Source organism: Serinus canaria, chromosome 15 (assembly GCF_022539315.1).
Source record: "Serinus canaria isolate serCan28SL12 chromosome 15, serCan2020, whole genome shotgun sequence".
In the NCBI taxonomy this organism is placed as follows: domain Eukaryota; kingdom Metazoa; phylum Chordata; class Aves; order Passeriformes; family Fringillidae; genus Serinus; species Serinus canaria.
Window position 1 is genome coordinate 9,704,505 of NC_066329.1, and position 15,857 is coordinate 9,720,361.

A 15,857-nucleotide genomic window follows, 5' to 3' on the forward strand; every position below is an offset into this window, starting at 1 on the left:
CATGATGATCTCAGGGACACAGACCCTGGAATGCAGTGCCAGGAGGGGCTGGCACACCACTGCTCTCCATGGGCCACATCCCCAGCACCTCTGCCTCAAAGACTTCCCCCGTCAGAGGGATCCACAGGCCTTTCCAAGCAAAGGGAGCCCAGATGCTGAGGATGTGGGAGGAGCAGAGAGGTTTATCCCCCACTCACGCAGAGCGCCGGGCGCTTGGTGGGCGAGTCCTGGCGGCAGTGGGAGCTGTGGATCCTGTGCCTCTGGACCAGCTCATCTGCAGAGGGGTCTGTCCAGAAGTGGTCAGCAGTCTTCATCTTGGTGTACTCCAGTGCACAGGGCCCCACTGTGGAGAGGAACACCCCAAACATAAGGGAGCCATCCTTGATCCCACGGCCGTGGTCACCTCCTGCGTCTGCAGATCGCAGATTTGGGAGCATGGGTTTGGAAAGCAAGGAGGGAAAGCAAGTAAAGCAAGGGTTACCCAATAAAGATGCTAGAATTGGCCCATCCACAGGATCCATCAGGAGAGCTTCCTTCTCATAGTACTTACTAGAAGAAATAAAGGACAGCAGAATGCTGGAGCAAAGTTATAGGCAGTGGTTTATATCCCCATCATGCCCTTCTCTTTCTGTATCACCCCTTGATGGGGAGAGGGCAAGAAGCCCTAAAAAGGCTGAGAAATTCCTGGGGAGCAGCAACCCTCCTGCAGCACATTGCAAGTACCACCATCTCCTAACTAACCTGTCCCAGCAGCACAGGACACCTGAGCATGCAGATTCCAGAAGACAAGGACAATGCAGCCCTGACAACAATTCATTCCTTCATACAGACAATGCTGTCTGTATTTTAGGGAGTGCACAGTGGTCACCAGCAGCAGGGCATCCATCAGAGTCCCCACGATGGGCACAGAGTGACACACCTGGCCTGTGCTACCCAGGGACTTCCCTGGACCGTGTGGATACAGGTGTTGCCCAGCCAGCAACTGCCCCAGTGCCATGGGCAGGACATGGGTGGGCTGTGCCAGTGCTGACCTGCTGTTCTCCACCAGGTAGTGCACGATTTTATCCAGGACCTTTTCGAAGAGGGCTGTGCGGATCCAGAGGTGCCTGATGGCCTGAGGAGACAGGTTGGGCATCTTCGGCACCTTGCGCACGTTCTCCGGGACCCCCTGGGCCTGGTTTCTCCTTTAGGTACAAGACAAGAGACAACAACACCACAGGCTCACCCCTAAACTCTGAGGGAGCCCAGGGCACCCCTGCCATCAGGGGTTTGGGGGTGCTGACTGTGTTGGCTGGGGGATCCCAGGGAATTGCCTGGGACAGAGCTCTGGAGGTGCTTATTGTCCCTATCCCATCCCCTGCTCCAGAGGGGCCACACCTGTGTTTGAAACCACATCACCAAGTCAGTTCCCCACTATAAAGACAGCCCAGAACTCTGCTCTTCCTCAGCACAGTCCTCCAGCCCACACACATTTCCACGGCTGAGCTCACAGGCAGAGCAGCTCATCTTAGGACAGCTTAAAATTCCTGCCCGCAGGTAGCTGCTCCATCCATCTCCCTGCTAATTGTCCAAGGATGAGTAATCCTCTCCCAAAGAGCAGCTGAATTACTGCAGCTCTGAGCCCTGCACACTGAGACAGGCCAAACGTGGTTCCAGCTTGGTGAACTGGTCCATAAACTCGGACAGCTTGGTGAACTGGTCCATAAACTCGGACAGCTCAGGAGCAGCATGCTCAGCTGTCCCTGAAGCACCAGAGCAGAGGCAGAGAGACTTAAAACTTGTCCACCCCTGCTAAAACCACAACTCAGTCTCCTAGAACATCAACCAGTTTGGTCAAAATATAAAAAGCCCAGGAGAGAAGACTGAAGGAGCAACTCCTCCTGTCAAGGCTCAAGCTGGGACTCAAACCACACTTCCCACCCCAAAACCCGAGTGAGCAGAGAGGACTGGCAGCCACGCTGGTGCCTTACGCGTTCTCAATGAGCTGCTCCAGGTCCTGCACCTTCCTGCAGAGCTCCTCTGCCAGGGGGAAGCTCTTGCCCACCTTCATGAAGAGTGCTGCGATCTTGTTGCTGCGCAGGAACCCGGCCGCCCTCCGCTTCAGCCCGAACAGCACACAGCATTCCACGGCGGCTGCAGAGAGCACAGGCCTCAGGATCAGGATATTCCCAGCTGGAAGGAGCCACAGGGATCACCCAGTCCAGCTCTTTGAGGGATTGGCCCATCAATGGAACACAGAGTTATAGCAATCTTGGCTTTGGTAGCGCCATGCTCTACCCAACTGAGTCAACCTTGGGGTCACTGGAGCACCTCCCCTATGGAGTCAGGCTGAGAGAGGACAGGCCTCAGGATCAGGATATTCCCAGCTGGAAGAAGCCACAGGGATCACCCAGTCCAGCTCTTTGAGGGACTGGCCCATCAATGGAACACACAGAGTTATAGCACCATGCCATCTTGGCTTTGGTAGCACCGTGCTCCACCCAACTGGGGCAGCCTTGGGGTCACTGGATCACCTTCCCTATGGAGTCAGGCTGAGAGAGATGGGGCTGTGCAGCCTGGGGAAGAGAAGGTTGTGTGGAGACCACACAGCACCCCCCAGGATCTGAGGGGATTACAAGGAATCCAGAAAGGGACTGTTCATCAGGAGCCCTCCTACTAGACCAGGTTGCTCTAAGCCCCATCCAACCTATCCTTGAACACTTCCATAGATGGAAGCTCCTAAAATTCCTCAGACAGTAAATCTGAAGGCAGAGACATTCCCACCTTGGCTTCAGGAAATTGGAATCCCATCCCACATGGGAATTAACAACAAGCACTACAGCTTCTCCAGGCAGGGCAATTGCTATGCTGGGCAAACAGGCTGACACTCTCCTTTTTGTGGTTTTTTTTTTTTGTGGATTGTGGAGAAACCAGCATCTCCCTGATGTTTTCCCTTCAGCCCAGTCTGAAGGATGGGCACAGCTGGAACAGGAGGTTTCACTCTGTGTGCTGGGATGGTGCAAGTCAGGAGGAGAAAGCTCAGGAGCAAGGACAGGCACCCTGAGGGTTTCTAAACCAGCACAGGAAATGGGACCCCCCAAAAATCTTAATGTTCATACAAATATTTTTCTGAAAAGCTGAAAGGAACAAAGACCCTGGGGATGAACCACAGGCAGTGCCAGCAGCTCAGTCTGGCTTTGGGGACTCCGTTGGCACTAGGGGACACGGGGACTCATTAAGCCCCTGTGGAAGGCAGTGCCTGACTCCATGTCCTGAACTGTGCCCAGAAGCACTCACCAAACCCCAGTGAGAGCCCAGACAGCCCCAGACACCTTCCCTGCCCTGCCAGGGTGAGCAGGGATCCCAGGAACCAGCGATGACTCCACAGAAAGGCGCAGACAGGCTCAGCCAGCAGCTCGTTCCCAAAGCGCCCTGGGAGGGCTCAGGATGGATGTCTGGTGCCAAACACAGACTGATTAAACAGGCTGATCAAAGCCCTGGAAAATCACACAGACCTACAGTCCTCAGGCCCTTGATCCAGGTCTGACAAGGAAGGAGTTCTGCTCCCTCCTCCCCGGGAAGCCAGCGCTGCTGAGCTGAGCCCGGATGCTGCTTCCCCTCCTGCCTGGAAAGGCACACTTCCCTACAGCTGAGCAACTCCATGGAGACACAGAAAAAGGCATTCCATGCAGCCCCATCTCAGCAGCTCCGAGGCTGGGAGAGGCTCATTATCCTGCCCTGATCCATGCCTGAGCGTGGTGCCCAGCAGCAGCATCCGAGGGGAGATGAGACACAACCTGTGCTGGCAGAACAGCAACAGATTTGGGCCAGCCCAGCCCTGCTGACTCCCAGCAGCCAGGCAGAGCCACTGCATGGACATCTGGCTTTGAAACCAGGCCCTTCACAAGCCCTCCCAAAGCTCAGAGGGCTTCATCTGCCCCAGGATTATGTGCAGCCACAAATAAAATTAAACCCAAACTGCTCCATGGCTTTGCCAGAAAAGCCAACACCTCCTTCATTTGTCCTATGCTCCATGGCTAAAATACAAGTGACAAACAGCCCCACCTGCCTGGGAATGCACCCAGGGGTGCCCATGTGGAGTGCACAGCTCAGGCTGGTGCTGAAAGCTCAGGTACCCACGGGGGGTGAGCAGCCAGGGCTGCACCTGCTGCACTCCCAAAAAGGGAGCTCCCAGTGCCACCAGTTCCATTCCAAATTCCCAGGAGCACTGGTGCTCTCACTGTGCTCAGGTCACAGGCAGCACATCCCAGCTCCTGCCAGGCAGGGAGAAATCTCAACTCCTGACAGGCCTCTGGCACAGAGCACCAAGACAGAGCTGTCAGCAGCATCTGTTTCCAATGCCAGATCTGAACCCGTGCAAAACACCTCTCCTGCTGGCAAACTACAGGGAAATGTGCAGCTTCCACAGGAAAAACTCTCCCCATGCTCTACTAAATATAGGGGTGATGGCAGGATTTTTAAATAGGATGAGGTTTGGAGCTCAGTTTTATCAACACTGCAAAGAGATTCTCCTCACCCCTCAGGATATAACTTACAGCAGAGCCAGGATATCCAGGATACAATCTAGAGCAGATGAACCTGGTGCATCAGCTGCACCCAGCTAAGGGGCAGCTTTGACTCCTGGCAAAAGACTGAAGATATTCCTGAGCTGCCCAGAGCTCTGACATGATCCAAACCCCTCGGGCTGAGCAGCCTTGGCTGACGTGGACACCAAACCCTGGGCTCCCCATCAGCCTCCCAGGGCAGCCTGGGTGTGACAGATGCCAGCTCGTGTTTGTCTGCTCCAAACCCCCCCTCCCAGCACCACGGGGGCTGCTGCCCTTCCCTGCCAGACCCCTGGCTCCATCCCCAGGGGTTTGTGCTGTGCAGAGGGCTCTGCTGGGAAGGCAAGGCAGCTCTCTCCAGGGAAAAGGGCAGCTCTGGCAGCCAGAGCCAGGCTTGCAGCATGCTCTGCTTGGCAGGGAAAGAGATTATTTACAAGCTCACCCAGCTCCTGGAGAGCCACAGCACTGGGGAAGGTGAAGGAACCATTCCAGCAGATGGAGCAGGAGGGGGACACCAGGAACCAGGGAAGTGCAGCAGCATCTTAAGAGGCCAGAAGGAAGCAAGGAGCCCTTTGTGCCTGGATGCCTCAGCTCCCTGTCACAGGAGCCTATAAATAATGCCAGTTTGAGGAGCCTCGTGCTGCACAGAAAAGCAGGGAATGAGTCACACCTGGAGGTCTGCTCTGCTCTGTCACACAGGGGCCAGGGGCTGGGAACAGGCTCCTGGCTGTCTTTGGTGTGAGGGCCCAGCAGGAAAGGAGGAAGCCCAGCCTCCTTTCCAGAAACTCCTATTCCATAACAGCAGAGAAAAGATTTGGACTTCCAGACTTTCAGCCAGATCAATTCTCAAGGGAATTTAAAAATAAAATATTGTTTCTAGTCCTTCCTCAGTGCCAGCATCCCTCCTCTTTTGACACATCCCTGCATATTTTAAGCACAAAAACCTCAGGGAATGTGACCTCTGCCAGAACAATCCATCCTCTGGCACTCCCCATTCCCCCAGCCCAAGGTCCTGGAGCTGGAATGGGTTCCCAGGAGTGCCACAGCACCAAAACCCCCAGTCCAGGCCAGCACAGGAGACTCACCACAAAAGGAGATGATGTGGCTGCTGTCCTCATGCACAAACTTCCTTGTCACAGCCTCCTCCATGATCTGCTTCACCTGCAGGACAGAGGCAGTCAGGGAAAACATGGAATCTCAGCCATGGACCTGCAGTGGGGTGGGTGCACAGGAGCCCCCTCTGCTCCCAGGTGTTCCCAATGGCACAGGAGAGCTCACAGAGGATTGATGCAGCTCTGCCTGCTGAGCATCACCAGCCACTTCTAAAAGTCAGGTATAAAAAAAGATTGTTTAATTTCTGAGAAACTTCACAGTTGGAAAACGATGAGCCGAGAATTAACTGAGGGAACTGAGCATCACTTAGATAAAAGTCATCCAATAAAGGTACCCAAATCTCATATTTAAGGTTTTTACAGCATTGTTCTCTTCTCTCATTTTGTTTGACAAATTTCCTGTGACACAGATGTCCCAAATGACTGCAACTCTCCATCAGTGCCTAATTCAGTGATCACCTGGCACCAGCTGTGCCCAGGAATTCCATTTGCACAGCAGGGCCAGCAGCTCTGCCCTCTCTGACTCACAGCTGGCACTCAGCTGACCCAGGGGAAGCTGTCACTTAGTGCTCATCAGGGCCACCATTAGGGGACAAAAACAAACAGGACCCCACACAAACTAGGAGGGTAATTGCTGCAGGGAGCAGACAGGAGGCCAGGTCTGGCAGCAGAGTGGTGACTCCCATCCCCAGCTGCCACCCTCCCTAATCCTGCTGCAAGCAGCCAAAGCCCAGCTGAGTCTTTGCTCCTCAAACATTCACTTCCCAACCACTTTTCCTTTCAAACACAGCTGCCAGCATGCCTGGATCTCATCTTCCAGTGCCTCTGTGACATCTTGGTTTTGGAAAAACACAGGGGAAAGTGTTGCCAGCACAGAGCTGAAGGTGTGAAGGAAGCTCTGCTGAGCTCTGCTCTCCCTGAGGGCACAGGGAGGAGGGAAATACAGCAGGTCAAGACCTGGCCAAGCAAACCTTGGCATGAATGAGAGACTTTTAATGGCATCATTTGGGGAATTAAACTCCTCTGCAAGGTATAATCAAGGTCAGTTATGCACAGCTGACAGCTCCATAAAGGAAATCCTGAGCATGGATTAAGAGCAGAAACTCTGTGAGCCAAGAGCTGCTCCGTCAGAGCCATCAGGTGAGATGCCAGCACTGCTCCCTGCCTGGTGACTAACAGAGCCCTGAGACTTCCCTGGATGCCAGCAGCTCGGATGAGCTGGTACTGAATCAGGAAGGAATGTCACTGAGATGTGGAACTCGGGACTGGAGGTGCCTCAGAGCACTGGGAAATTCCAGCCCTGTGCTCAGAGCAGTGACTCCACTGGGAAGAACACCCCAGGGACCAGGATAAAGCTCCATCTTCCACCTCAGTGCTTTATTGTGTCCTAAAACTGCAGCTGTCCCTGGTCAGGGCACCTCCTGGTGGCTCCTTCATTCCTCACCTCTCAACTTCAATTTCCTCCTGGTGGCTCCTTCACTCCTCACCTCTCAACTTCAATTTCCTCCTGGTGGCTCCTTCACTCCTCACCTCCCATCTTCAGTTTCCTCCTGGTGGCTCCTTCACTCCTCACCTCCCATCTTCAGGTTTCTCCTGGTGGCTCCTTCACTCCTCATCCATCTTCAGGTTTCCTGGTGTCCTCACTCCTCATCTCCCATCTTCAGGTTTCTCCTGGTGCTCCTTCACTCCTCACCTCCCATCTTCAGGTTTCTCCTGGTGGCTCCTTCACTCCTCACCTTCCCCCTGTCCCAGTGCCCCACCTGGGCACCAGAGAAGGGGCAGCTGCCATTCTCACTGAGGGCTCCTTGCTCCAGCACCATTTCATTTCACACTCAGCAACAGAAACAGGGGCAGAGCCAGCCCCAGCAAGAGGAGAGGAGCCTCTGTCTCCCCACACATCCCCAGGCCTTGGCTGCAGGGCTGGAGCAGGGATGGGGAGCAGCACACACTTCCATGTGTCCACCACATGCTGCCCCTTTTCCTCCACCTGGAATTCCCCCCGGAGATATTCTGGCATCTTGCCCAGCCCAGGAGCCATCCCTGACCACCCCTGGTGGGGAGGTTCACTTCTTGGGGCCCTCAGGGATTCCCTGAAATTTGGCTGAGCCACCCTTTTCCAGATGGCTCCTGACCCTCACCCAGGCAGGCTGAGCTTGCTCTGGCAGCAGGACTCAGCCCTTCCCTCACACATCCAGCTGACCACACACAGATATTCAATGTACACCCATGGCAGCACTGGGGCTATCAGGATTTTACCCCCACACACACCAAAATACACCTGAAAATCAATCTGCAGAGTTATGCCTTTACCAGCTTCTGATTCAATCAGGAAATATTGGAATATAAGGAGTATATTCAAATATTTGTTTGAAATTTCAGTACATTGACACAATGCCTCAGGCCCTTCCCCATGGCAGTGACCATCTGTCTGTCCAGGGCCTGGGGACCATCCAGGACAGCAGGACACGGCTCTGAGTGGGCATTTCAGTGCCAACACTGCACACACCACCTGCATGCTCGAGGCACAAACAAAACACCTTCCAAGAGACACAGTTTAGTGGAAAATTACCCATCAAAAATACAAATAAAAAAATATTGCACTGCATTGACTGAGGTTGTAACATTAAAAATAAATCAAGTCTAAAGGACTGGAAGTGGAAAGGGCAGCAAGGGCACTCACCTGGTGTGTGACAAATACAAACACCAGCCCCAGCACAGACAGACAGACATGGCCTTGTAACAGAAAACAAGGGATATCTTGGAATCCTGGAATGGTGTAGGTGGGAAAGAACTTAAAGCTCATCCCATTCCACCCCCTGCCGTGGGCAGGGACAGCTTCCCCTATCCCAGGCTGCTCCAAGCCCCATCCAAGCTGGCCTTGGGCACTTCCAGGGAACAGAATCAACACTTCCAGGGAATGGAGCCAAGAGATCCCAACTTTCTCTACATACCAGGAAAGTTTTCCAACAAAACAATTTTACATTTGCCCATACAAACACAGCTGGCATCTGCAGGACAGCTCAGAGCCAGAGAAGCCCAAAACTCCTGACAGATCTCCTGTGCTGCTGCCTGCAGACCCCAAAGGACTCTCCCACAGCCAGCTGGGATCACCAGGACCACAGCTGGGATCTGCCAGGGGATTTGTGACACCCCTTGGCTCCCTGCACAGAGCAGACTCTGAATGTGCTGCATTTTAATGCTAATTCTCAGACTGCAGCCAGAACAATCCCAACAGATGAAGCTGCCCACTCTGGATCTCATGCCAGCCTAGGGAAATGAGATGTTTGCTCCTTTTTTATTAGAAGAGAAATTAAAACAGCAACTAATAATTTAGCTGTAGGTAAACTCGAGAGGAATATCATCAAGTATTCCACAACAGCACAAACAGCCCCCCTGGCTCCAGCTGGGAGCACAGGACAAGTCCCCTGGAAAGGGAAACCAAACCTTCACCTGCCCAACAACCCCAGGGAGGGATGAAGGATGAAGGTTTAGACCTCTCTGCTACAAAATTCCCAGGGATATTCATCACCCAAAGTTCAGCTTTGCTGTCATTTACCCTGCTGGAACAAGCCAAATATTATCACAGCCACAGCCACCACCGAGGTGCAGGGACCAGGAGCACACTGAGAACTGCAGGTTTAATTAGTCCAAGGCAATATTGACTCTCAGCTGTTGTGCCTGGTCAGATTGTTCCCTGTAGAACCTGTACTCTGGATCACCTGCAGTCTCTTTTCCTGCCTCTTGCACAGCCTTTCACTGGTTATGGAGGCATTTCTGTGGATGCACAGCACCTCCTGGTTATCTGGCCATGCTCATAACTCTGTGAAATTGTTTACAGCAAGCCAGATGCAAACAGAGTCCCCAGGGAGATCCTTTTCCCAGTCCTGTTCCAGGGTCAAGCTCGCTGCCATTGCCACAGGCTGAGGGAGCTGTGGGGATGCTCCTGGCCACCAGATCCAGGAATGGGCCTGGCTGCCATATCCAGCACCAAAAAAAATGCCTGGATGAGCAAAAAAAGTGGCACAGCAGCCCCACACTGGAGCCAAAGCAGTGGGAGAGCATCCCATTCCATCCCAAACCCAAACCCAAAGGATTTACAGCTAAAAATGGTGATGGAGATGAGGATGGGGATGTCTCCTGCTCCCTCTGAACATCCACCTCTAGACAGGCTGACAGATCAGGTGGATGAGATGCTACAGGACCAGAGCCAGGAAGCTGCACTGCCTGTACCCCCTCAGAATCACAGAACTCATCCCAGAATCATGGAATTGTTTAGGTTGGAAGAGACCTCCAAGAACACTGAGCCAAATCATTCACCCAGCACTTCAGGTTCACTGCTCCTGTTCAACCCACCTGGCCCAGGAGAACCAGCAAGTCCTCAAAAGCCATCAAACAAAACAACAAAATCATTTAAAAAACCCCAGAACCACCCAATCCACTGATGAAAGAGCCTTTAAACTTGATTTGATTCTCAAATTCTTTTCCAAGCTGGAGTTTTCTCATTCTCATCAGTGTTCTCATCACTGCTTTGATTATGTGTTTGAAGTTAATTCTTGCACTTTAAAAAAAAAAATCCCATTTTCCTTGTCAGTTTTGGTGCAATGTGGGCATTCCCTGATGTGATCTGAGCTCTCCTGTAATTGCTGCTCCCAACCAAGGTTTCTTTCCCCAAAAAATCTCCCCAGGAAGCAGCTCCCCATGGAACTCTGCAGCACTTCTCAGGTGTTACAAAATGCTGAAGATCACTGAGGTGCAACATTAGGACATCCCCAGGCAGGGCTGTATTTGCAAGGACAATCAGCCTCCCCTGCCCTGCAGGGGGATATTTCCCAGCAGGAATGTAAGCCTGGTTTTGCTGGATGTACCAAAGGTGTCCCAGGCAAAGCAAGTGCAGAATCTCTGCTCAGCCCCAGGTCACAAAGGCATTTTTCCAAACCCCAAGTCCTTCTGGTGCCCACAGGAATGTACAGGGAATGCTGGATAGAAATCCTGGGATATTTCACCACATTGCCCATGCTGGAGCTTGTCACCATCACATTTTCTGAAAAATCTCTTTGCCCAGGATTCTTCTCCTGGGAAGCTGAGATGCCTCAGAGAGAAAGGAAAACAATATTATCTCATTGGCTTCTCCTGTGTTTTGCTGCTTTGGAATGTGGTTTGGAGGTTGTTGGATTGGTTTCATGTGAATTGTTTTAACTGAATGACCAACCCCAGTCAGGCTGTGTCAGGACTCTGGAAGGAGTCACCAGTTTTTCATTATTATCCTTTAGCCTTCTGTCTGTATCCTTTCTCTATTCTTTAGTATAGTTTTAGTGTAGCATTCCTCAATGCAATATAGATCATGAAATAATAAATTAGCCTTCTGAGAACATGGAGTCAGATCCATCATTTCCCTCCCTTCGTCCTGGGAACCCAGAAAATACTACAGGAGCTGAAGCCACTTTTGCAGCTACAGCAGAAGTTCTCAGACTGAAACCTCTCACCAAGCAGATTTATCTGCTCATTTGAAAATGAAATGCCTGCCTGTTGCCTGTCTTGCTGCCCTTTTTCAGCAGCCTTGTTGATAAAATTCACATTTCAGACTCGGTGCTGCAGGATTCCCGTTTCTCCTGCCTTACCACCTCCCTGATCTCTCCTGCAACAAACACCCCTGATGATCCCAAAATCAGGTGCCAGACACACTGTTCAGCACCACCCCCAGCTGCAGCCCTGCTCTGCCACTTCTCCAAGAGTTTAGTGCCTGACCACTACAAAAAACCCAAATTAATTGTGCTGGGATCAGTTAAACCCCCCCAGCTGCAGGGCACAGGCAGCATTTACACCCAGAGACATTTTGGGAACCCCTGGCACGAGGGGACAGCACAGGGACAGCTCTGATGGCACCAGGCACCTGCCTTGAGAGCCATTTGGCAGCTCCCTGTTCTTGCTGCCTCAGGAACATCGATCACCCTCCAGCCCACTGAGACCTCTGGCTTTTCTAAAAGTCTTCTTTCATTATTTATGACCACTTGCTGAATAAAAGATGCCACCTCCTGCAGCTGAGGGATCCTCCACGTGACACCCAGGAGGGAATTCCAGGCCAGCCCTTCCCCTGGAACTGCCTGTGCTCACAGCTGGATGCTGGGGTGAGGCTCCTGGGGGGATAAGGGAGGAGAAGAACTCGGAATATTTGCGCAGTTTGCTGGAAAATGAATTTAAAACACGTTAATGGAAGGCTCCACAGTGCAGCATTGCACCCTGGGGGACACAGGGGTGATCCCAGCCACGTGTGCTTGCTGAGAGTGTTTTGCTGCAGACTTTCTTCACAGAACATCAACTTTTGGCCAAAGAATCCCTGCTTGCAACACGAATTTAAGCTGCCTGAGATCACGTTCTAGCCGGTGCTATTCCTGTCAAAGGCACATTTCCACACCATCTGTGGGCACTGCTCGCTGTAAATGCTCAATACAGACATTTAAGGAAACATTTGAGGCAAACTTTAGTCATTTCTGTGTTTCCAGCACACCCAGCCTCGAAGCTGGGCTCTGCTCTCACCACATCCCAAAGCTCCTGTTTTTCCAAGGCACTGATGGCACCCTGAGGAGCCTTTTGGATTCACTGGGACATGGCAAAGGATGATGCTGAAACCAAGGGCAGCTTCCAGCTCCAAACTGCCCTGAAGTCCTGAATCTGTGCACAGCCAGGCATTTCCATGGCAACAGCCAGGATGCAGGGAGGGAGGAGGGCAGGAAATTTTGGCAGCAGAGGACAGAGGCTCCCCTGGCCCAGAGAAGGTGTGAGGAAGGGGGAAAGCAGCACAAAACCTGCTCTGGGGATGAAGGCTCAAGGCAGGGGTTCCTGGAGCACGAGAGCTCTTGTGCAAAGCCCTGCTTTTATCTCTGAGAGGAGAGGAAATGGTCCCCAGTGATCAGAGCTGCTCTTCAGAGCAGATCGATGCAGGCAATCGAGAAATGCTGCATTAAGGGCCCTCTGTTCTCTCCTGGCACAGAAATATCTGAAAAAGGCTGCCCTGGGTGCTTGACATCAGAGGGTCCCCTCTGCCAACAGCAGCTTTCATCACCAACCTGCAGCCCATCATCCTCATCCTTATCTTGCCTGAACACTTTTGACAGCTACACAAAGGCCTTTTCCCTTTTTTTTTTTTTAATTTTTAATAAACTGGCCTTGAGAACACTTAAAGCTCTCAACATTAATTTTTCAAATCTTAGTAACATTAAATTAATTTACAATTTTCTACCCATCCAGAATGAAATAGCTGGCACTGATGCCTGCAATCTGATATTTTGGAAGAGCAGGCACACAGAAAAACAAACCCAAGCTGCAAAAACATTGCTCTTACCAGTCATTTGTGTTATTTAGCCACAAACCAGGCAACATGGCTGCAAGGCAGGGGCTTCTCTGAAAGGGTGGGAGGAAGAGACTGACTGCTGTTCCCATGACACATGATGAAGGAATTAGTCAACAGCTACACAGTGACAACCATTCCAGCTACTGAAAAATAAACAATATATCTGGCAGAAGACAAGCAGGCTGTGGTCAACCCAAATATTTGAAAGATTTCTAAGAACAGGCAGCAAAATATTCAGTCCAGGTTCAACAGTTCCTGATGAGTAAAGACTCAGAGCTGCTTCCTGAGTGGCAAGTTAAACATAAACTAAGTTTTTTTGCAGAAGAAAGACCAAGAGGACTGTTTGCTTTCACACACCACCCAGCTTTTCTCTCAGCTCACATTCCAGGGACACGTGTGCAGGTGGATTGGACAGGTAACATCTGCTTCCCTTCCTCTGTGCAGAGCTCAGGACTCTCCTCCATGCACAACAAAACTTGGAAAAGAAGGAGGAGCACAGGTTACAAGGGGAATATTTCCAGTTGAAAACCCACACCCCTCCAAACCTGGGTATTTCTGGGTTGGTAAAAAAGCCTCATTCTATCTGATAAAAGCCCTAAAAAATCAGAGAGTGCTGGTCATGCTGCTCATCCTGCATAACAGCAGCCAGGATGCCTCAGAGAGTCAGACTCCACTCCTTCCCTTGCAGCCTGCTGACAAACAGTCAATCCTGCAGCTTCCAGGGTTGGTTTGATTTATTTTGGCCATATGGGCTTGGGGGGGAGGAAGAAGATGGTGACAGATCACACAGCTCATCTCAACCTGCACATCCACTGCAGCACAGGACTTCTCCAGAACCTTAACCATGGCAACAGCCAAATACTGAGGGCTGCTCAGTGCCCTGGCTAATTCCAGTTTATTGTTTCTGTCCCTGCTCAGATCAGAGCTTCTTCCCAGTGTTTGTCTTCTCAGCTGTGGCCCTGGGGTGACAGATGTGGCACAGCTTCCCAAGGACAGCCCTGCCTGTCCCTGCTCTCAGCTGGGCTCACCTGCACTGAGGGACCAAAACCAGGTGTGGCCTTGTGAAATGGGAATAATACAGCTCTGAGAAAGGTTAAAATTCTGGGAGTGGGGAAAAAAACCCCACCCAAATTTCTGCAACTGGGCCTTTCTACTGCTCCTTGGAGTCTGCACAAGCTCCTGACTTAACCTGAGGTCAGCCTAGAAGAGAAAGGAAAACCAAAAGCATGAGCAGAGAGCAACAGGCACAAGAATGCCCCACCTGCTCCTGGTTCCAGCCATGGTGCTGAATAATTAACCCCATAACCTACAGGATCATGTTTCCCCAGGTTTTTCATTCCTAACAGAGCACAGTGGGAATTCCACTCCATGGAATTCCCCAGCCTGGGTGGCTGTGCACCCACAGCCCCTGCCCAAGCTCAGCACTTCCAGCAGGAGTGGAAGGCAAATCCCAAGGCAATGGCAACCACCTGGTACCTGCAGGGAACCCACACCAACATCCCAAGCAATGGGACCACCAGGAAAAAGCCTCTGCTCTGTGTCAGCACCAAGGGGCTGCTGGAGAGAGCCCAGAGAGTGACAAACACCCAGCTCAAAGCACCATGGTGGCACTTCACAGGGCAGGAGGGCTTTCCTCAGGCACCCCTCCCTCTCTCAGGCTTTACCCACATTCACCAAACCCCAATTATCTCCCCCAAACCAGCAGAAGGGCAGGAATCGAGCCCAGCTCTGCTCCCTGAGGTGCCAGCTCCACTTTCCCCCAGCCCTGGGAGGCAGTAGAGCCAGGCATTGAAGGCCAGCACAGGAGAGGCTCTGGGGGAAGCCAGGAGCAGCCCTGGCTGCCACCCTGCAGCAGCTGTCTCTGCACTCAGGAGCTGCCACAGACAGCAATAATGAGATGGCAGCTCTATCCACAACGCTAAATAAATGTCATACCCTTTTCCTGGCTTAATAGCCGTTGCTGAGGCAACCAGTGGTATTCCTTAGCACCACACCCGGCACAGGATTAAAGGTGGGAAGTGGTCTGGATGGGCAGCGCTGTCACCCTCCCCAGACCCACCACCCACGGCTCTGCTCCTCCCGACTCCGAGCAGCGCCTTCCACTCCCTGCACACCGGATAGCGAGATGCTCGTAACACCAGAAACAAACCAGCACACACCTCCCCCCCTCCGGCATCCCGGGAGGTGACCTGCGGGGACAGAGCGTGGGCAGGACATGACAACAGCCCCCGGTGACCCAGCACCGGGCAGGACCCGGCTCCGGGACTCGATGGACCGTGGGCTCGGCTGTGACACACGGCATAAACACGGAGCTCCGGGCAGCTCGGCATAAAACAACGCACAAACTAATAGAGTTAAAGGTGCCCGAGGAGGGGGAGCACGGCGAGATGCGGAACGCCATCACCCCGCACCGGGCACACACATTTGGGCCCCCCCTTTTCCTGGCCGGGGTCCCCAGCCCCCGCTGCCCCCCCGCCCTGCCAAGGAGCTTCGGGAAGGGCTCGTCCCATCCCCGCTCCCAAGGGAAGGATGCAGCACCGGGAGTCGCCCCTTTTCCCCTGCGGAAAATCCCAAGTTGTGGCGCGCTCTGCTCCCAGCCAAAGGCGATTTTCCAAGGATGCCAAGGATTTTCCAAGGCACTGGCGCTGCAGGGATGCTCCTCCGCCCCCCGGGACCCGCAACCGCGCCCCGCTGGGCTCTCGGCCCCGCTCCGGGCTGGTTTTTGGGGGCTCTGAACCCCGCGGCAGCAGCAGCAGCCGGAGCCAGCGGATGCGGCGGGCGGGCGGGCCCGGGGCTCCCCCCGGGCAGAGCCGCCGCTCCCCGCGGGCACCGGGCCGGGGCTGCTCCCGGGGG

At 52.9% G+C, this 15,857-nt stretch overlaps 1 protein-coding gene across 12 annotated transcripts in view; it reads right to left on the reverse strand.

Annotated features, from left to right (window-relative positions):
- The window catches only part of SGSM1 (small G protein signaling modulator 1), a 36,587-nt gene that overhangs the window by 20,530 nt on the left and 200 nt on the right, over positions 1–15,857 (reverse strand). For 5 of the 12 annotated variants that reach the window (XR_007778912.1, XM_050980527.1, XM_050980518.1 and 2 more), the window contains exons 3-7: positions 5,630–5,705; positions 1,971–2,133; positions 1,032–1,184; positions 482–549; positions 198–343 (exon numbers count right to left, since the gene is read on the reverse strand). Coding sequence is in view for 11 of the 12 variants with exons in the window: in XM_050980527.1 (XP_050836484.1) it covers positions 198–343; positions 482–549; positions 1,032–1,184; positions 1,971–2,133; positions 5,630–5,705 (606 nt within the window). In the remaining variant the exon portion in view is untranslated. Of the gene's footprint in view, positions 1–197; positions 344–481; positions 550–1,031; positions 1,185–1,970; positions 2,134–5,629; positions 7,230–7,349; positions 15,663–15,857 lie in introns of those variants that run through there. The other 7 variants (XM_050980525.1, XM_050980524.1, XM_050980522.1 and 4 more) reach the window with 7 other exon arrangements.